Genomic DNA, 21,406 nt, shown 5'->3' on the forward strand with positions numbered 1-21,406 from the left:
TTCCGCAGTCACCTGGAGCGTCGCCAAAGCCCCGGCCGCGGGCCAGAATGCAGGCCACAAGTTATGCGTACGCTTCTCAGGTGTCCTTCATTAAAGCGGCGTTTCTCTTGTCTTCCGAACATTCCGAAGGGTACATTAATTCAATGCTGTCACAGCAAATTTCGAGAGATTGTTTGAAAGCCAGCTTTTTTTTTTTCTCCTTACACAGAGGTATCTTTATAACCTTGTCAAAACTACTAACTGTTGTTGTTTTGTTTTTTTGTAATTTGTACATTATTGTGAAATAGTCAATTAACCTATTGAGGTATGTTTTTGCGATGATTGTTTTATATTCAGGACTCATCCATCACAAGAAAAGCATTCTGAACTCTTATGAATTCTGAATTGAGTTGGAGGTCATTCAAGGGCACTTAGACAAAGCACCATTCATGCCAAGTAAATCCATCATAATCTAATGATTTCCTCTTGCTCAATACTGGACTTCTCCAAATAATTATCCAAGAGTTAAGGTACCACGCTGAGAGAAACTACAGGCTGCCCCTCATCCTTCCGAAGGTCAAAGAGTGTAACAGGGTTAGTTAGAGACTGGGGCCCATTTAGCCAAGGACACCAAGCCTTTGCCAAATTTTCACCTTGTTCTGTGTAGTGGATTTTTAAGAAGCACAGTGTGTGCATGCCTAATGTGTAGGCCTTTAAAATGCCAGTGTCAGCCTGTTCTGTCTGGAGTTGACTTGCAAAACAAAGAAGACGACAAAAAGGCAACAATATTGACACGGTGCTTTTAGTGGATTTTAGTAGCACTTTTTTTTCACCTCTGCTCAGGGATGCTCAGAGAAAGAGAAGGTTAAAAGTGCTCTCTCGATCACACAGTGTTCCGAAGATCATCGCATTGCGTACCCAAACTGTTTTCATTTTCAAGATCAGGAAGGAAGATCCATGTCCATCTGACATTACAAGAAATAAATGTCTTGTTTTGTTTCAAGCCAGAAGGAAAGCTTTACACACATACCTCAATCATACCTTTGGATGTTAAGACTCATTATTTTTTTTAAGTTATGCAGTGGAGCCTGTTATGGATAATATCAGTATTATTGTTGTGATAGGCTTAAAGAATACACTCGGTGATACACAAACCATTAACTTAATCTCACATCAAAATTAAGTCCAAATTCCATGATGTACTAATTAAATCAAGTCCAGTAAAGTCCTGCGTCATGGGGTGACTCAGGCTACCTTTATGATTCACTGAAGGGTGTAGTAGCATAATTTGCATGGAGTTATTTATTAAAGAAGCAGTTACTTACAGAGCAAATTTGCATATTCTTTCAGAGCAATCGATATTCATTAAAAAAAATAAGATTCCAGGCAGAGCTCAAAGTCCACAACTGAAATACTAAAATGTCTTATGGCCCTCATTCAGTTATTTTCAGTCGTAGTGGATGCGGAGCCTATCCAGGGAACACTGGTGGCGAAGTGGGAATACAACCTGAAGGCGATGCCAGTACTTTACAGGGAACCATTCATACACTCATTCACAGTTGGCGTATCCAGTCCAGCTGCTGGCATGTTTTTGGAAGGTAAGAGCAAACCACAGAATATATATATATATATATATATATATATATATATATATAAAGAGACATTTTCCAGTTGAAACCAAATATTTTAACTGATTGATCTCTTATTAAGCCTTGAGTTCTTGTACATCTCAGTTAAATTTTTTTGAAGTGTGTTATAAACACAGGCAAGATGAGGGAGAACGAACCTGAAGTAGGCTATTACTCATACTAGAGCTACAGCAAAAATATTTGTAGGGTATTTGTCGTTTTAGAGATGTAGACATTCTTTCCACCACAGAAATCCACTGGCAGATTCAGCAAGAATGCAGTAGGCTTCAGGGTTTTACTCGCTTAATAATTATTTTGTCATATGTTTGGACTTTGGATAGATCGCATTTAAGTCAGACTTTGAGGCAAACTATGAAGAATGTGTGCCAACTTGAACTAATATCTGGTTGATTTCATACCTATTGCTACTGGCTTAGTGGTTAGCACATTTGCTCTGCACCTCTGTGGTAGGGGTTTGAATCCCACCTTCGCCCTGCGTGTGCATGGAGTTTGCATGTTCTTCCCGTGCTTTTGGGTTTCCTCTGGGTATTCCAGTTTCCTCCAAAGACATGCATTGCAGGCTGATTGGCATTTCTAGATTGTCTGCTGTGTGTGCGAATGTGCTCTGTGATGGTTGGAACCCTGTCCAGGCTGTCCCCTGCCTTGTGTCCCGAGTTCCCTGGTATAGATAGGCTCCAGGCTCTGTGTAGGATAAGCTAGTGGTTTTCAAAGTGGGGGCCGCCAGGGGGCGCCCGGGGGGCCTCAACAATTTGGTGTGAAAAATAAATTCTCACTCTCAGACAACCACACACACACACACACACAATCAATTCGTAATGTAAAGATGTAAGATGTAATTATTAATAATAAAAAAAGGGGGGATATATTCAGAAGTCTGTATTTTTAATGTGTTTTAAAGACGTCTTGCAAAAGGGGGGCCTCGGACAAATGTTAATGCCACTTGGGGGGCCTTGCCCTGGAAAAATTTGGAAACCCCTGGGATAAGCGGTATGGAAAATAGATGGATGGATATTTCTCTTGGAAGAGCACTTGTGTGGGAATAACCAAAGACAGGTTGTTCATACGTTCATCAAGAAATGCATTGCTAAATAACCCCAAAAAAGGGCTTATACTGCATGTTTAAACAACCTCACGAGTCGATTCACGCGATCGAGAGTCGTTCACAGAAGAGCCGGTTCATTGGTGAATCACTCTCCAGAGAGCTCCAGATCTCTGCGCTCCGGACGCATGGCTAAAGTTCGGATGCAAATAAAACGCGAATAACGTCGTCTCAGTGTGAAGTACTGCGGATTGGGAACATGCGAAAGTTTGCTGTGGATGTTGGAAAAGACTTGTAGTCTTTCGGATGAACAGTTTCGGATGAGCAGGTTTATTTCTCCAGAAAAAAACGCGCGGATGCGCCAAGCTTTTTGGATAGAGGAATAAAATACACGGCACATGAGTGCTGTTCAGAGTAAACTCGCATGTAAAAACATCGCCTGATTTGTTTAAAAGGCTTTAAAAGAAAAATCAAAAGGCTCTGTTTTGGAAATGCGGTGGATTTGGATAGGGATTGTGCCTGTGGCACTGTTGGTGATGGTGTTTTCTGCTGGTATCTGGAGGAGAGAACAGGTAAGGAAACTAATTAATGAAGTAAATCAATAACATTGTGGTACATTAATTAAATACAGTACCATATATTATCCACATAATATTCTTCAACATAATATTCAGTATAGAAGCTGAAGGATAAGCAGACCTAACTTACTGACGTACCCTATGCACTGTTTATTTATTTAATAAATCTATTTATATATATAATATAATAAATATATTTCATGCATTTTTTAATAAATAAAAAATAATTTTTTTTTTTTTTTGGCCTTGAGCCTCTTTGTAAAAACATATTATCTTACAGTCCCTCCAGAGACTGAGAGCTCAGTTTACCTTTTTTTTACATATAAACAAGTTTCCTGTGTCACCAGCAGAAATAATAAGTAGATACATCAGCTTAGACGTTAACGGTATGATAAACCAGAGATACCGTTTAGAATCTCGCCAAATATCACGATGTTAGACGAGATCAGTGATCAAAGGTGAGCCCCAATTTAAGACCATTCTAGAAAATGTGTTGGTTTGTCGATTGCTTCAAAAACAGTGAAATATAATTATAATTTTGTTATACAGAAAGCGAAGATGCTCACTGAAATACCTGAAAACTGAACACAAAACATGAACAATACAAAGTTTTGGCTTTGGTGACCAAAAGTTCAGAAAAGGAAGAAAGAAAATTTAGCAAGAGCTGCTAAGACGGTACACTTGTAATGTGTTCATAACAGACGATAAACTTTTTTCATTTCTGCCAGATTTGTATTACTCCAGAGTGTCTATGAAATGCATCTCAGCTTAATTGTATTCTGAAAATCAGTCAAAAATGTTACTGTTTGTTTGTTTTGAGTCTCTCCCTCGGACTAATTTCACTGAGAGCACCCACCAGTCATGAATATTCATCAGTAGAGCACCAAAATTCATTAATATTCATTAGCTGACTTGCATACATTCTGAAATAAGGCTGAACTGAATGACCGAACATGAAGCAAGATATGAAGAACAACGGCAGCTAGAAGTTTCAAAGTAGTGGGAGGTGGGTTTATGTTACATTCATCATCCACTCTAAACAACTAGCATATCAATATATATAATCATTTGGCTAAGGTTTTCCTACATTACCCACAATGCCGTTCGACTGCCCGCTGATAATTCCCACTGGGAATTCATCTCTACCTAAAGAGAGTGCTGCAGCAGTGCTTTAGTCTTTTAGTCTGTCCAGCTCTCTCACCTCCTCATCTATACACTCTCTGCTCGAACAGATCAGGTTCCAAAGCTTCTACCGTCAACGCCATCGTGCATGGCTATTCGTAGCTTGCGTAACTATCCGAGCCGAATCTCTGCCATAACTCGCCGTAACTGCATCATATAGCTGCAAACGAGTCCAACGTTACCAACCAGACCTTTTTCTACACTGGATTTCTCATTGTAAAATTGCACGTCACTGAAAAATGGTGAGTGAGAAAAGAAGCTCTTGCTCTTTTTTTTTTTTTTTTTAGGAGCTAGCAGTGAAACCTGATCCTTATCCTTAAACCTTATGTTTAAGGCTGTGGAAATGTCGTTCTCCTATTAAACACCATGTAAATTCTGCACACAACCACTAACTTTGTGTGGAAATAATGAAGATACAGCACCAACCAAGAAATTAGTACTGGAATCGCTTAACACATCAAATATATCAATATATACATATTTAATATGTTTCATGGTGGACTTTTTCTTTCATTTTAGGACTCAGGAGTCAACAAGGTAACGTTAGTTTATCCCAGTAAATTAGATAGCTATTACTGTGCTCAGTGTATTGATAGATTTTGCACACCAATAAACTCTGTTTTTTTCCCTTTTTTTAAAAAATCAGCATATTGTAATCTGCAGCTCAAAACCTCAGCAGGAATATGTTGATTCATTATTTAGTGTCATAAAAAACCCAGGGAAAAATCAATAGCTTGCAGTCGTACTGGTCTGCAGTCATGCTGTCCTGAAAGAAATGAGCTGTGAGTATAAGAAGTTAGGAGAGCAGTTGGAGGATCGCTATAAACAAACCATTCTCTGGTTATGGAGAGTATTCTCTCTGGGAAGCAGGTGAAGGATTTCATTTAATTGGCACTTTGTAACAGGAATGGCAAATTTGTCCAGACTCTTTTCATTCGTCATTTCGAATTAGGTTGCTTTGACAAGTCGTCAAAACACACCTCTTGCCGTTGATTTCGATAAGAACGATACGTTGATGGACGGAACACAGGCACACATGATGATCATACTAAAAATGCTCCTATGTAAAAGTTGCGGTTTGAAATCACCATTCTTGGACACTGGTCAGTTGGAGACTGTCCGGGTGTGCTTTCAGTCATCCACACCACTGTAGAGGAAAATATAGGAGACAATGATTGTGGCTATCAGCTCAAGCCCAGAGCTGTATGATCCAGCACTAAAAGCAAGCCTTAGCTGTCAGTTTATGCAACAAAAAAATACATACATTTAAATCAGCAAAATCAAACTCCACCCACAAATACACTTACAGCAACAGATATTAATGCATTTTCTGACAGACACCAAAACATCCTTGTGAACACAGCCTTAAAACCGTCATTCAAATGATGAAGTTTGACACGGTGGTTTTGTCTCTGCACAACTCTCGTGGATGTCGTCTCTGCATAAGTTTGTTGTCAGGTACACTATGTGGCCAAACTGACCATCACACCCATATGTGCTTGTAGACTTTAGTCCCCGCCTTTCCTGTTATACTAACCTCCACTCTTCTGGAAGGATTTCCACTAGATTTTGGAGCATGTATGTGGGAGTTTGTGGCCATTCAGCCGAAAGAGCACTAGTTAGGGGCAGTGGTGGCTTAGTAGTTAAAGGCTCTGGGTTACTGATCAGATAGTCAGAAGTTCAAGCCCCAAGACTGCCAAGCTCCCACTGTTGGGCCCTTGAGCAAGTCCCTTAACCCTCAATTGCTCAGTTGTATAAATGAGAGAAATGTAAGCCGCTCTGGATAAGGGCGTCTGCCAAATGTCATAAATGTAAATGTAAGTTAGGTCAGGCACTCATTAGATGTTATGTGTTCAATCAGGGCTCTGTGAAGAACACTTCAATTCTTCTAACACCATAACTTTTTTATGATTATTTTTTTTTTATTGAAGAACATGGTCAATGTACATGACACAACAGAACTATGTACAAACCAGGGTTTGCATAATTACAAAAAAAGAGGAGAAAACAAACAAACAAACAAATAAATAAATGGTGGGGGAGGGAGGAGGTGGGCACAAGCTAGTAGCACACGCCTAAGACACCAGCTACTGCCTCTTTGAGGCATTATATTGAGATATTATATCAGAGAGTTTCTCAATAAAATGTGACCATGCCTTAATTGTTGGCACACCATGTCTTCATGAGGCTTGCTTTGTGCACAGGGGCATTGTCATGCTGGAAAACGTTTGGGCCTCTTAGTTCCGGTGAAGGACAATTGTAATGCTACAGCATGCAAACACATTCTATAGACAATTGTGTGTGTCCAAAGTTTGGAGAAGGCCCACATATAAATGTGCTGGACAGGCTATATTATGTGTGTCTCTCATATGTTGATAGCAGCCATGAGCCAATCACAGTGAATCTCTCATATGATGTAGATGAAGTCTGTGATTTTTTTTTTTTGTACATCTTGTAAATATAAGGAGAGATTTTATCAGTGCTCCACTGAAAAAGAAAAACACACCATGTACATACTCACCAAAATACAGAAAAAGTCCATTTTTACAATAGAGCTCCTTTAAATCAACATAAGCTGTATGTGGTGTGCTTTCTGTGCCTGTTTGTTGATACCTGAATTTAACATTCAGTATTTAATATTTAGTATTTAATAACCCCTATTTCAAATAGATATGTGGTGTTTTATAACTTTTTTTTTTACACTCACAAGCCTGTTGCTGAATAACCAGAATTATGATTAGTGTAGGAACTGAATAACATGATTTATGAGTAGTCTTAAGACCTTCTGTTTATAGGATAATTAACTTCTGCCTTGGCAATCAAAAAACGATTAAATAAAATAATACAAATCCTCTGCTGAGTGCTAGTTTATAATCCGGACAAAATAACAAAAACAATTTTGTCTTGTAAACTGTGAAGCTGTGGGAGAGGATTTGCACTCCAATTTTTTTTTTCCCATTAAGCCACGATATCTCTGCGACAAGATTTCATTTAAAGTAAGTCTCTACACCAAATTGTCCCCTAATTATCAAGACGTATGTGTAATACATGATCCGTAATGGTGTGAGCCTCATCACAGACTTTTAAGGGTTAATTCACAGTCCTGCTGTGGCAGTAGTGCAGTTTGGGAAGTACAGCGTTTTAAAAAAAAAAAAAAAAAAAAGAGTTATTCATTGAAGGTTCTTCATAAGAACCGGAGCTTTTCTTGGAGTGAGTTGTAAGTCCTGTGAGAAAAAGCCATGAAAAGAGTGAAGAAAAGGTCACTTGAAGGAGGAGGGAAAAATGGGCTTCTCTTCACATCTGGGTGACAGATATTTCAGCTCTTGCTAAGAGATCTGCAGCTAGTAAAATGAGGAGATGGAGGACGGAGGCTTGCAGTAGGGATTTGGGTTCAACATCTGGGCATCATTATTTCAGTGCCTTGCTTCTTTTCGGTAGCTCTTCTGCCCTGTTCACTTCTTTAAGCCTCTTTCATGGTTATAACTTTTTATGCTCTGTATCCTACCCCCTCCCCTGCCAAGAGGTACATCTCTAGCGTTGCATTTGTAGTTTTTATGAATTTTTAGTGAGATGTCTAACGAGCACAGAGTGGTGCACTTTGTGTATTAAGATCAGTTAGGTATTCGCTAAAAATGCTTTGCTACATAGGTTACGACTTGCTAGTTAACATCAGCTAATGTTACATGCTAATATCTGCTGCCCTGGTGTCCAATCCTGATCCTTCCTAAGATAATAAAAGAGCCAGGTTTGCCACTGAGTGGCTGAGTGATCAAAGGACTAAAGGGCACAGATGAAAGAGAGGGACAGAGGAGAGGAGATAATGGGGAATTGTTGCAGTTTGAACTTGGGAATGTCAGATGGACTGAATACAGCTTTTGGAAGTCTGCACTCCAGCTGATAGACACTGAAACGCAAAGATGCCAAATTATATTGTTTGATCGATTTCAGCTTGTCGTTACACAATACTAGCAGTGTCCATTTTCTTTGCATCTCACAGTTACATAAAAATTCGATTACCAAATTTAGAAAAGAACCAAAATTAGTTGATTATCAAAGCAAGCTGTTTGGCATTGAAGCTAAACAAGTTAGCAAGGATTTTAACATCACGCATCTTAACCTTAAATGACAACAGCCCCTATTCATTAAAGTAGTGTACGGTTAAATCTGATCTGAAATGCCACAGTTTCCTTATTTATCAATTTCATCTTTGGCATCTGTATCTATACATGCAAACTCATGTCAGGTTGGAGTGCATGTAAATTTGAGCGAAACGTACTTCAAATGAAATGTAGTACCTATTTGAGTTCTAAAATGAATAAAAACCTAGCTGTGAATAAAATTCATATAACTACCTGCAGGTGTAGTTGGAAAAGCACATTTCCATAATTGTCCATAAACATGATAACATTAGTTTTTAGTAAAAACAAAGAAAAAGACAAGCCTGTTGGACCGTCCTGTCCTGTTTAAATTGTAAACAGATGATTTTATTTTATTTCAAGGCTTTCGAAAAAAACCATGAAATTTTATTTGCAACCTTGGACACCTCTAAATAAGCGTCACTGGAATGTATGTTTCCCCTTGTACATTTACTTCTTTCCATGGATCATGAATTATTTTAGCCTGTAACATCTACATAAATTAGGATGTATTTCATGTACACCAATCAGCCATAACATTAACACCATCTGCCTGATATTGTGTAGGTCTCACTTGTGCCGCCAAAAACAGCTCTGACCCGTCGAGGCATGGACTCCACAAGACCTCTGAAGGTGTGCTGTGGTATCTGGCACCAAGACGTTAGCAGCAGATCCTTTAAGTCCTGCAAGTTGAGGTGGAGCCTCCATGGAGCGAACTTGTTTGTCCAGTACATCCCACAGATGCTCGATCGGATTGAGATCTGGGGAATCTGGAGGCCGAGTCAACACCTTGAACTCTTTGTCATGTTCCTCAAACCGTTCCCGAACAGCTTTTGCATTGTGTCAGGGCGCATTATCCTGCTGAAAGACGCCACTTCCATTAGGGAATACTGTCGCCATGAAGGGGTGTACTCAGTCTGCAACAATGTTTAGGTAGGTGGTACGTGTCAAAGTAACATCCACATGAATGCCAGGACCCAAGGTTTCCCAGCAAAACATTGCCCAGAGCATCACACTACCTCCGCCAGCTTGCCTTCTTCCCATCGTGCATCCTGGTGCCATCTCCTCCCCAGGTAAGTGACACACATGCACCCAGCCATCCACATGATGTAAAAGAAAATGTGATTCATCAGACCAGGCCACCTTCTTCCATTGCTCCATGGTCCAGTTCTGTTGTCAGCATGGGCACTCTGACCGGTCTGCAGCAACACAGCCCTATACACAGCAATCTGCAATGCACTGTGGGTTGACACCTTTCTATCATAGCCAGCATTAACTTTTTTAAGCACTGTAATGAGATAAACAATGTTATACACTTCACCCTTTAATGTTATGGCTGATCAGTGTAAATGAGATGTATATGAGATTAAATTGGGGCGTTTTGTGTGTATATTACATGTAAAAAAGAGAGTGGTGAGTGGGAGCTTATTTCCTTGCAACCGAAGCTGATTCATCATCTGGTCATTCATCTGAAGTCACTGTTCGTTTTGGTGACGTACGACCGTTTCAGATTCATTTCTGCTTCCATGTCCTCAAATATTTCACATGCTAAACTAGAGCATACAGTCTCATTAGTCTGATAGCTCCAGTGCAAAACTAAAGAAGTAAAATTAAGACAACTGTCATGATTATGAACATTGGGTTATCACTTTGAATAAGTAATGAATTAAACGAATATTTCAGCAGTGATAATGTTTGTGTGTTGCGTCTTGGCCATCAGGAATGTCGTGTGTCGGGGAGTGGAGGGCTGCGAGAATCGCCAGTTCGAGCCAAGCGCTACGCCATCAACCCGCTGGGCTACAAGTGGGAGCACTTCAACATCACCTACAAGTGAGACAGAGGAGAGTCTGAGAAGTGTTAGGGGATGAATTGTAATAGCACAACTTGAACAAACTACAGTAAAAAGTGTTCAGTTCCTGGTGATGAAAAAGAACGAAAGAGTGTAGCTACGGAAAGAAGTCTTGACCAAAAAGGGTCTTGTCCATGCCCTCTCCCTCCTCCCGCTACTGCTGCCATTTCCTCTCCGGCAAGAAACCCGAGATGGAGAAGAGGCACTTCTTAAAAGAACACCAAAATCTTTAGACTCGTTCGCTATATATTGCTCAAAGAAATGTTTAAAAAAAAAGAAGCTGCACATTAACGTTTAGTGTTTATTTTTAGGATGTTCCAGGGCAGGGTGGATACACCGTCACTATGTGATGCATTGATTATTGATTGTCGATGTGATTCACACTAGATGAGCAGACACCACAGCCATCTGGTGCTTATTTAAAAAAAGAATAAAGCACAAAAAAAGCAGTAGCAAGCTAAAGATAGAGGAAGATACCGCGTACTGCTAGGGAGCTCAATATTTGCTAATGTAGGCTTTTCTTCAACTCGGCATTAGTGAAGTGGAGAGTAGGGCTGTAACCAAATATGAATACATTATCCGGGATAAAGAGATCATAGAAATACAGATATGACTAGGAGGAGCACTGTTTATTTGATAAGAAAGCTTACATAGTATGGGGGGTGGGTCTTCTCAACCACCAATAGTGTGTAGCATCCACATGGATGATGCAACAGCAGCCATAATGCGCCAGAACGCCAACCACACACCAGCTACTAGTGGAGAAGAGAGGAGAGTGATGTAGCCAATTCAGAGATGGGGATTATTAGGGGGCCACGATAGAGAAGGGCCAATGGGGGAATTTCGCCAGGACACCGGGGTTATACCCCTAGTCTTTTTACGATAAGTGTCCTGGGATTAAAGAAAGATTCACAGATCATGTGATTAAGACTAGAGGTGTGCACTGAGATCCGTAAGTAGGAACAAGCAAGCGGTCAGATATGAAGCACGGGAGACAAAAGGCCATGAATGTGTGGCGCTACGTGATGCATTTGCATCGTGCCTTCATTCCAGTTATGAACTTGAGTGATGTAGATGAGGTTAATAAACTATCAGAGCCAGAATTCACACACCATGCTGACATTTCTACCGTTGGGTTTAACCAGTGTTTACACCAAATACAGATATGGATATTTGGGGGCATGAAACAGATATAGACAGAGATAGTGGCATTTTGTTACACCCGTAGTGTACAGCATACATTTTAGGACCAGAAATTACTCATTAGATAAGACTTTGTTTGATTTACTACAGCACAGATATTCAAATGTACATGTCGGAGAATACACAACCTGAAAAGCAAGTAATAATAATCATGTAGTTTAAAATCCAACTGAGCAGTATGCAGATGACAAACAGTTACATTGCGAACCATAAGCTAAGTTGGCCAGCCACTTTATGTCAGTGTGACTCCTGAGTAAGGGAGAGTCCTCTGTTCTGAAATGTAAGCTGCACTTGTAAATGCACATCATTTCTCTCTGGCAAGTTTTTTTCCCCCTCCTACAGCCGCTATCCATTTTCCGTAAAGAATGTTTTAGTCTGGGAAACGGTGAAAAACAACACCTTTAGTTTTTGCCTCTTCATGCCTATTTCAACATCGATGCGGGTATTCTACTGGATTGTTATCTTTGTTAAGGTGAAAAGGTTAACCGCTTGTACAACATGTATTTCCCACAGATAATATGCTTGACTGAGTACTGTAATATACTCTGAATCTGAGAGATGTAGTGCTGTACTGCAGAATACTACATAACATGACAAATAGCATAATATGCTAGTTTTACACAATTCCCTTTTAACATTAACTTACATTACGTTTCCCTTTGGCCTGGTTTCAGCGTGTGATTTTGCCTTGGACAACAAATACATGATTTAATGGGGACTTTATGCAGTTTGTACTTGGGAATGCAAAACCTACAGAAAATAGCAAATACAGCTTAGGAGAGTCTGCATTCCAGCTCACAACACAGATATTAGATATTAGATATTAAAATGTGTGGGTGTCTCCTAAATGTGTTTTAACCCAACTGAAGATCAACATCTTTTTTTGTTTTTCTTAAAGAATCACAACGTTCCCCAACACGCTGAATAAAGATGACGCCCGCAAAGCCATCAGTATTGCCTTCAACAAATGGAGCGATGTCTCGCCTTTGACCTTTACAGAAATCACCAACCCTAACAAGAGTGCTGATATCACTATTGGTGAGCTTGGGTTGTAAATTTATACTGCAGATTGAACTACATTACTATGTATTATCTTTATATTCAGACTGTTCCTGGTCTCCACCTGCTTTAGCAGATATCTTAATCTGGGGCATCGTTCATCACATGTTGTGTGTCCCCTCAGAGATTTTAAACAACGCATCAAGGATGATCAATACGTTTGCTGATTTCACCATGTTGATTCACATTGGCAATTTAAAAAAAAAAAAAACTTTTTAACTACTATTTTGTAATGTTTAAATACAAGTTTCTTTTATATTTGTATCTGACAGTTCAGGATTTCTGAGGCAGGATCATTTGGAGTGAGTCCTGTGAACTTCACAGGTTGTCTTCTTTTAGTTCAGTATTAACCACAGTAAACAGGCTAACTCACAAATTAGCAAGTAAACTAAATAATAAAAACTGTACAAGTTGGTAAATTAACTAATTTATGGATCATCGTTAATTCAGCGTGTAAGGAAATTTGTTCACTAACTAAATAAATGTACACACTTATTTGTAAACTAAATGTACACTGTAGGCCTTAAATTTTGGACACCAAACATCTCTTGACTAATGGAAATCTCATTTAATAGCTTTAGAGACTTTTTCATAATTGTAACTGTTGGAACCATAGTTGGAACCTGTACAAATATGGACATAAGGGGAAACGGGAGGCAAAAATAGCTAGACATATTGGTATTTGGAAATAGAACAAGGGGCGGAGGCTCATAGGACAATTGTATAAAAGGGGAGCCCCGCTCCAGGCTAGTCAGATCACTCTTTGGGATATCTCAAACGGTTTGGATCTCATGTACTTGGGCTGAAATAAAATTGGACCTTTGCTTTTCCTCACTCACTGATTCTGTGTGGTATTCTTTGAACTTGAATGGAGATTCGACTGAACTAGCGTGAGTATATCCTTGCTGAAAATTTCTAAATCGTGTTATATCTGTACTGTATAGTGGACAAAAGAATCGTTCCACAGTACTATAAATAAACTGCTCACTGATCAACTCCAGATGTGTTCCCACACAGGTTTCTACACGTTTAATCACACAGACTGCTGGTGGTCTCCGCTGCACCCCTGCTTCGACGGGCTGAACGGAGAGCTGGCTCATGCCTTCCTGCCCCCGAGGGGGGAGATCCACTTTGACAACCACGAGTTCTGGATCCTGGGCAAATCACGTTTCAGCTGGAAACAGGGTACGCATGAAAAATGTTCCTTTAGTGTATGTGGATCATTACTTTGTGATGGTTTGTGCATACTGGTATACTGATTGAAAACTTTATGGATGAGGTTTACGTAGAGACACATGGGTGGTCACACTTTAATTTGTTGTGATTTGTCCACCCCTGAGAGACATTAGATGAAGTTGCAGCTTTTTTAAAAAACAAACAAAAACAGAGCTGAGTAGTTGTGAGTTCAGGTTTTTACTCGGTGATATAACACCGGCTCTTTGACAGTCCTAGAATTTGAACCTTACTTCCTGATACAATACCATTTCCCATATATCCCACATTAGACAGTAAAAAATAAAAGACTGCACAGTAGAAACTTATAAATGTTTATATTATTGATTTATTACTTTGCTTTATTGCTGAAAAAAAATGTAGGCATAAAATGTTAAGGTGTAAAAAAAAAAAATTAAATTGATAGTATTTCTGGTTTTGTTCTACAGGACTGCATGATCAATTTATTATCTGTTTTATTTTCTGTTCTCTCTACTCCTTCACTTCTCCATGCACAGGTGTATGGCTCAATGACCTGGTTCAGGTAGCAGCCCATGAGATCGGTCATGCTCTCGGCCTGTGGCATTCACGTGACCCCGGCGCGCTGATGCACCCCAACGCCACGTACACGGGGCAGCGAGACATCGCTCAGGATGATATCTGGGGAATTCAGCGTCTATATGGTAAACCAGTATTCCGTTACAATTCATTCATATCTACGTTTATTCATCAGTGAGATCTTTTTTCTTTTCAAGGGCTGAAAAGAAAGGGCTTTGCTCCAAAGTGCAACTGGAAGTCCTGGGAATTGTACTTCTTGTAACCTTCATGTGATTAGCGCAGAACCTTAACCACTAAGCAATAGCAAGAAAAACAAACAGAGGAAAACTGTGTGTGGTCTTCTGTGTGTTGTCTTTATAGTAGGCCTACGAAGTTCGGTTTGGCAACAGGCCAATTTCTTCAGTGCTGTTCACTGAGGGGCCTGCGTAGTAATAAGGAGAGCCTACACACATACACGGATTCGCAGCGACAAAGCGACTGGAGGCCATTCATTTTCACTGAAAGCTGCCGACTTCAAGCGACAGTGACCATTGGCGACAAATTGAGAAAGGTTTAACTTTATGCAAATATGGAGCGACTTGGTGCAGAGACTACCAATAGGGGTGAAGATAGTAGAGCGCATGTGATCTGTCTCCTGTCAGATATTAATTCTAGCATTTAGCAATTGGGCAGTTCTTTCTGATGTGTCTCTGGCTGCATACAGAGACACAAGTAAAAATAAAAAAAAGTGTGCAATGACAAATACCATGATTAGCTGAGTAATCTTACCTCATAGGCAGTCAGACTGGGTGGATTAAATCCTATAAGAATGCATTTGTCCAGCCTGAAATACTGCTGGAACCAGACCTCATCTAACCACAGCTCCTGTACCAGCAGGTGGTATTCGCCATGCTGCCTGCGAGTCTCATTTGTTTTGTGGACCCAGACAGTCCAGCAGTTGCACTTTCGTCACAGACAGATGGTCAAGCACACACTGCTTCTCCTTTATCTTGTATGATGTCATGCATATATACACGGGTGAATTTTATATTCAACCGCTCTCCTTCCAGAATGTTTCATTTTAGTGGCATGAAAACTGATTTGTTGTCAAAAGTGGAAAGCTACAGTAGTTGCACCACTCACTGATACAGTTGTGCTCATAAATGTACATACCCCTTGTAGAGTCTGCAAAGTGTTAATAATTGAAAAAAATTAGAGGGATCATAGAAATTGTGTTTAGTTTTTTATTTGGTCCTGCCCTGAATAAGCTATTTCACATAACGGATGTTTACATATAGTCCACAAGACACTATAATAACTGAATTTACACAAATGAACCAGTTCAAAAGTTTACACGCACTTGATTCTTAATACTGTGTGTTGTTACCTGGATGATCAATGATCGAGTTGATCATAGTTTGTAACGCGTTATACCCAACTCTGGTGGTTAGCATGTTTGCCTTGCCACCGCCCTGTTTGCATGGAGTTTGCATGTGCTCCCCGTGCTTTGGGGTTTTCCTCCGGATGGGTTGGCACCGCCCCCCCCCCCCCCCCCCCCCCGTGACCCTGTGTAGGATAAGTGGTACAGAAAATGGATGGATGTATAGATATTAACATACACTATTTGACCATTTTTGTTACTCCTGGCAGTGAAGGAACATCTGTGAAACCTGACACACAAAATATCTTGTGGCTATAAATGATGTGTTTATACCACAGCACTGTTGAGTTCTCGAATCTGAGTGGGGAGAAGGTGTAGATTTATTTTCTATAACAGCATGGCTGCCACAGTAGTTTATTTAAATGACAGGTTTGTAATACTGCACTTATTCTAATATGTTGTTTCTATAGTAAAAAAAACCTTTTGGCTCCATACACGTCATTTACATTTGTATGGAGGATACGCCACATAATCTAAGACTACTACTAAATGGATTTAACAGGAACTAAGATCCACTCTCGTGGACGTTCCATAACAGTAAATGTACCTATACATGGTTAAATAGCACAGAGAAAGTGAAAGAACAATTGTCATAGTTGGTAAGGCAAATTGCTGTGGTATATGAGGAATAAAACACTTCAGAACATGCAGTTATGGAAAAAATAATCAACTTTGTGGTGGTAAGAATAGCTCTGCTTTGTTTGGGCCACGTAACACCTCCATACTCCATGTTCTTTTTTTTTTCTGAGGGTATATGCACCTTTGGGTGATGACAATATTAGATGGATGGATGGATAGATATAGATAGATAGATACAGTGGATATAAAAGGTCTACACACCCCTGTTAAAATGGCAGGTTTTTGTGATGTAAAAAAAATAAAGCAAGTTACGTCAAGTCAGAACCCTTTCACCTTCATTGTTGCACCATATAAATAGGCTATCAAACACCCAGGAATGTTTTTGGGGAAAAAAAGATAAACAAAAAATTTCCAATACACAGCTTGCATAATTGTGCACACCCTTTTATAATTGGGAATGTGGCAGTGTTCAGAATCAACCAGTCACATTCAGACTGGTGTTAAATCAATATCAATTAAAGTGACTGATTACCCCCAAATAAAGTACAGCTGTTCCTATGGGATTTTCCTGACGTCTTCTTGGAAAAACCATGGGCCGCAAAGCGCTTACAAAACCGGTATCGGATCTCATTGTTGAAAAATATCAATCAGGAGAGGGTTACAAATTTTTTTTCCAAGGCATTGGATATACCAAGAAACACTGTAAAGACAATCATCAACTAGTGGAGAAAATGTGGCAGGACAGTGACACTACTAAGAACAGGACATCATTCTAAAATTGATGAGAAGATCAGGAGAAAACTGGTCAGTGAGGCTGCCAAGAGGCCTACAGCAACATTAAAAGAATTGCAGCAATTTCTGGCAAGTACTGGTTGCTCCCTACAGTAAATGTGACAACAATCTCTTGAATTCTTCATGTGTCTGGGCTATGGAGTAGGGTGGCAAGGCTTTTTTTAACCAATAAATACATCTGATCTCCCAGAACCATGTGGAATAATGTGTTATGGTCTGATGAGACCGAAATTGAACCTTTTGGCCATAACACCAACAGATATATTTGGCACAAAAAACACAGCTCATCACCACATGAACACCATCAACACGGTGAAGGATGGAGGAGGCAGCAGCAACGACCTGAAACAAACCTCCAGATCAGCAAAGGAATGGCTTCACCAAAACAAGTTCAAGGTTTTGGAATGGCCTCGCCAGGGTCCAGACCTGGATCCAATCCAAAATCTGTGGGGTGACCAGAAGAGGGCTGTGCACAGGAGATGGCCAGCCAATTTGATGGAGTTAGAATGTTTTTGCAAGGAAGAATGGCAAAATATTGTTACGTCAAGATGTGCCACACTGACTGACTCTTACCCAAAAAGACTGAATGCTGTGATAAAATCTAAAGGTGCTTAAGCTAAGTATTAGTTTAGGGGGGTGCACACTTATGCACCCAGGTAATTGTACTTTTTTTTTTTCCTCCTTAAAATGATTCTTATTGTTTTTCACTTTAATTAATAGGTTAAAATTTCACGATAAAGGTAGAAAAAGTTCTGACCTGATTTATCTTGGTTTCATTTTTTTACATCACAAAAACCTGCCATTTTAACAGGGGTGTATAGACTTTTTATATCCACTGTAGATAGATATAGACGTGTGTGTGTGTAATTGATAAATTCATTATCAGCACAGACCGATTGTCGATGCATTGTTACGTTCTTAATGTTCTCTGCATGGGTTTATGTATTTCTCAGGTTCCCATTCTTCTGTGAAAACTGATTCACATAAGTATAAATACATACATGCATGTGTTTTTAGGCTGCTTGGATAAGAAGCGTGTGTGTGACCCCTGGGCGCGGTTAGGATTCTGTGAGAGTAGACGGAGTTTTATGAAGAAACACTGCCCTCAGCGCTGTGACCTGTGTTACGGTGAGATGCTGGAAAAAAAAAAAGCTTGTCAGTAAAAAGTTACAGCATTTTTAGAGTATTTTTAGAGTATAAAAGCATTTTGGAGTATAAGAGAGTTGTGTGCACCTCAGCGCCCCCGGAAGCTGGGTCTACTCCTACTCCTCCTCCTGCCAACGTCAAGATCAAGATGGTGCCTCGGGGAAAAGTAGTGGGCTTCCGCTGTGGGACCAAAAACACGAAAGTGCCTCCAAAAGTCAGGTAGTGCACACACTTCAAGGGGTAAATTCTTAGGTAGAAAAAGTCGTTTTACATTTTTACTCAAATACTAATATTTATTCATTTATATATTTAATAATTTATAATATTTGTGTATTATCCATTTGAAGACTGATTACACCCAAACACATTTTTATTTTAGATAAATAAATAAATCCACATTCCAAAATCACAGTCGAACTTAAGGACAAAAGGTAAAAACACGATTCAGGCAAAACACATTTACTTAGGGCAAATCCAAGAGAGTAATAGAGAGCAAGGCAAGGGATCAGGATACAATAGGCTTTACTAGGAATAACTGTTCAGAACTTATATATAATAAGTACAAATACAAATAAATACAAATAATAAAGGTGGTAAGACTTCGCAATGTGTATGAGTGTTCATTGTCTTATATAGGGAACAGTATGGAGGACCAAACCTGCAGAAATTTATATATATATATATATATATATATATATATATATATATATATATATATATATATATATATATATATAATAGATAAATATATTTAATAATATTAAAATAAATAAAGGAATAAATGACTTGATAAAAAAAAATAATTTATTTTTAATTAAATTTAATCCTAAATTTATTTTTGTATGACTTTTTTCCTTCATTTATTATTTTCTGTATTTATTTTTTATTTGTTTGTTTATTTATTTTTGATTTCTGCAGGTTGAGTCCACCATAAAGCAGACAGCACGTTGTGAAAGTGGTTCAATATTCATGGGAGTGGGACCTCTGCTGGCGGGAAGGAGGAATAGCCTGAGCTGGTGTGACAACGCATGCATTGTTAGAGGGCGGGGCTAACAAAATCAAGGGTGTAATTAATGTAGAAATACAATTTCGAAAAAATATATTTCAGGTCATTTTTGAGAGTACCAAAGGAATAAGGATGTGTTACAAATGTTTGTAAATGAAAAGTGATGTGAGTGGGTGTTACATTTCCTTATTTTCACTCACACATGCACACATATCAGGAGTGTACCAGATGATATAGGGGAGGCTTTTGGAGCTTAGTTTATACTGATTATCACTTAGTTTTTTCTGTTTAAAGAGTTTTGGTTATTAAAATATGAAAACATTTATTGAGAGGTTAAAATAACTATGTTGTACCAATGGATCATTACTAAGCTGGATGTACTTGGTCCATTTACATCAGCATAGTCTAGTGTTTGTACAACAACAGCTCTATCAGTGTGGTCTTCCACTCTTCAGGTGGTATAAGGACGGAGAACAGCTGCTGACCTCAATCCCTGGCTACATTGCCATCAAAGATCGCAACCTGCGCATCGTGGCTAACGAATTCAACGAGGGAACGTACACCTGCCAGATCCACCGGCGTGGCAGTGTCATTTCAGCTAACTCGTGGGCCATCAGGCTGAAACCGGAACATCCCTCGAACAATAGTTGATGGTGATGGAGTGATGGAGAGATGGAGAAGCACTTACACTACCTCCTGCACTCTCGACCTCTCAGAAGACTCATTACCTCACATTAGTCTCTCAGTGGAGGATATCATGGACCAGGTTCATTCAGAAATGCTTCAGATGACTCAAGCTGAAACACAAGGGCTGTACAGTCAAAACATAAGCATTTAGGCCTTTTTTTAATGTGTATGCATATTATTGATTTATTATTTTGTTTCTTTGCTGAACAGACATTTTACAAAAAGTATTTTTATGCTATCAAGCTCGTTTAGTCACCTAAGATAGGATTATGGTATAGCAATTATATAAATCTTTATATTTGTAACGTCATTCATGCAGAACAATTCGGTACAGTGTCTCAAATTACTCCAGCGCATTTGTGCTACATGCAGCCTGATCTTGTCCCCTTTATTTCACAGATTACCTTTTTATGTTTATTAGAAAATATGCAGTAAACAACATACTGGAGATGGCTGTTGTCAATGTAAAATAATCAGTGAGGTAGACACTTTATCACTTCATAAACCATGCTGTAAAACAGAAAAAAAAAAGAAAGATACAGAAAAGAAAATACAGTGATAGGAGGTACTGGATCAGGCTTTATCTTTATAAACAACATCCATACATAGTTAACACATTTTCATGTAAACTTTTTTTATTAAATATATATTTAAACAGATTCGGTCAGCTACTGTGAGGGAGTGATGAATCAGCCGCTGCAACTGCATCTTTTTTTTTTTTTACTTGTAATTAAATGAATGCATCATAAATGTTTATCTGTATTTATTAATAACATTTCCGCCTCAGCGCTCCAAGGTCACCGGTTCAATCCTGAGCTCAGGATCCTGCTTGTGTGTTGTTCCACATGGTTTCCTCTGGGTTCTCTGGCTTCCGCCAACCTCCCAAAAACATGCCCATAGGTGGATTGGCTATGCTAAATTGCCCCTGTGTGTGAATAGGCTCTAGATCCACCACAACTCTGAACAAGATGAAGCAGTTACTGTAGATGAATGAATGATACACCAGGTTGCCATATAGGTCACTTTGTAGGTGTATAATTTCTGTAGCCTTTAGGCTTTTCGTTGCATTACACAGTTTGGAGCGACAAGTAGCGTTACTGCCTCACAGTTCCAGCATCCAGGATTGGATCCAGGGGCGTTAGCTGAACTGTTAATCACCCAGGGCTGAGCCCAGATTCTTCTCCATAATTTTTTTTTAAAAAACATACTTCTAAATAGACTGTTTCCATGCATTTATTTCTTGCTTGTAAGGGCTAATTGAAAATTAGACCAAAGTTTGGATTTATCATAAAACTTGGTGTTATCACTGATTGCAGGACTACCAGACTGATA

At 39.3% G+C, this 21,406-nt stretch overlaps 1 protein-coding gene across 3 annotated transcripts; it reads left to right on the forward strand.

Moving 5' to 3' along the window:
- The first annotated feature begins 1,772 nt into the window (after positions 1-1,772).
- mmp23bb (matrix metallopeptidase 23bb) lies at positions 1,773-21,385 on the forward strand. Of its 3 annotated transcripts, XR_008385693.1 has the most exons (9): positions 1,773-3,239; positions 10,284-10,393; positions 12,514-12,653; positions 13,692-13,859; positions 14,405-14,569; positions 18,253-18,363; positions 18,474-18,600; positions 19,300-19,397; positions 19,843-19,955. XR_008385693.1 is itself a non-coding variant. In XM_053622737.1 (8 exons), exons 1-8 carry the CDS (start codon positions 3,159-3,161, stop codon positions 19,313-19,315), a joined length of 918 nt encoding a protein of 305 aa, XP_053478712.1. In that variant the 5' UTR covers positions 1,773-3,158; the 3' UTR covers positions 19,316-19,966. The 3 variants fall into 3 exon arrangements, 2 of the variants coding, with proteins under 2 accessions (XP_053478712.1, XP_053478711.1); XM_053622737.1 differs by having other exon boundaries at positions 19,300-19,966; XM_053622736.1 differs by lacking the exon at positions 19,300-19,397 and having other exon boundaries at positions 1,774-3,239; positions 19,843-21,385.
- Positions 21,386-21,406: the final 21 nt, after the last annotated feature.

Source organism: Ictalurus furcatus, chromosome 4 (assembly GCF_023375685.1).
Source record: "Ictalurus furcatus strain D&B chromosome 4, Billie_1.0, whole genome shotgun sequence".
Classification (NCBI taxonomy): domain Eukaryota; kingdom Metazoa; phylum Chordata; class Actinopteri; order Siluriformes; family Ictaluridae; genus Ictalurus; species Ictalurus furcatus.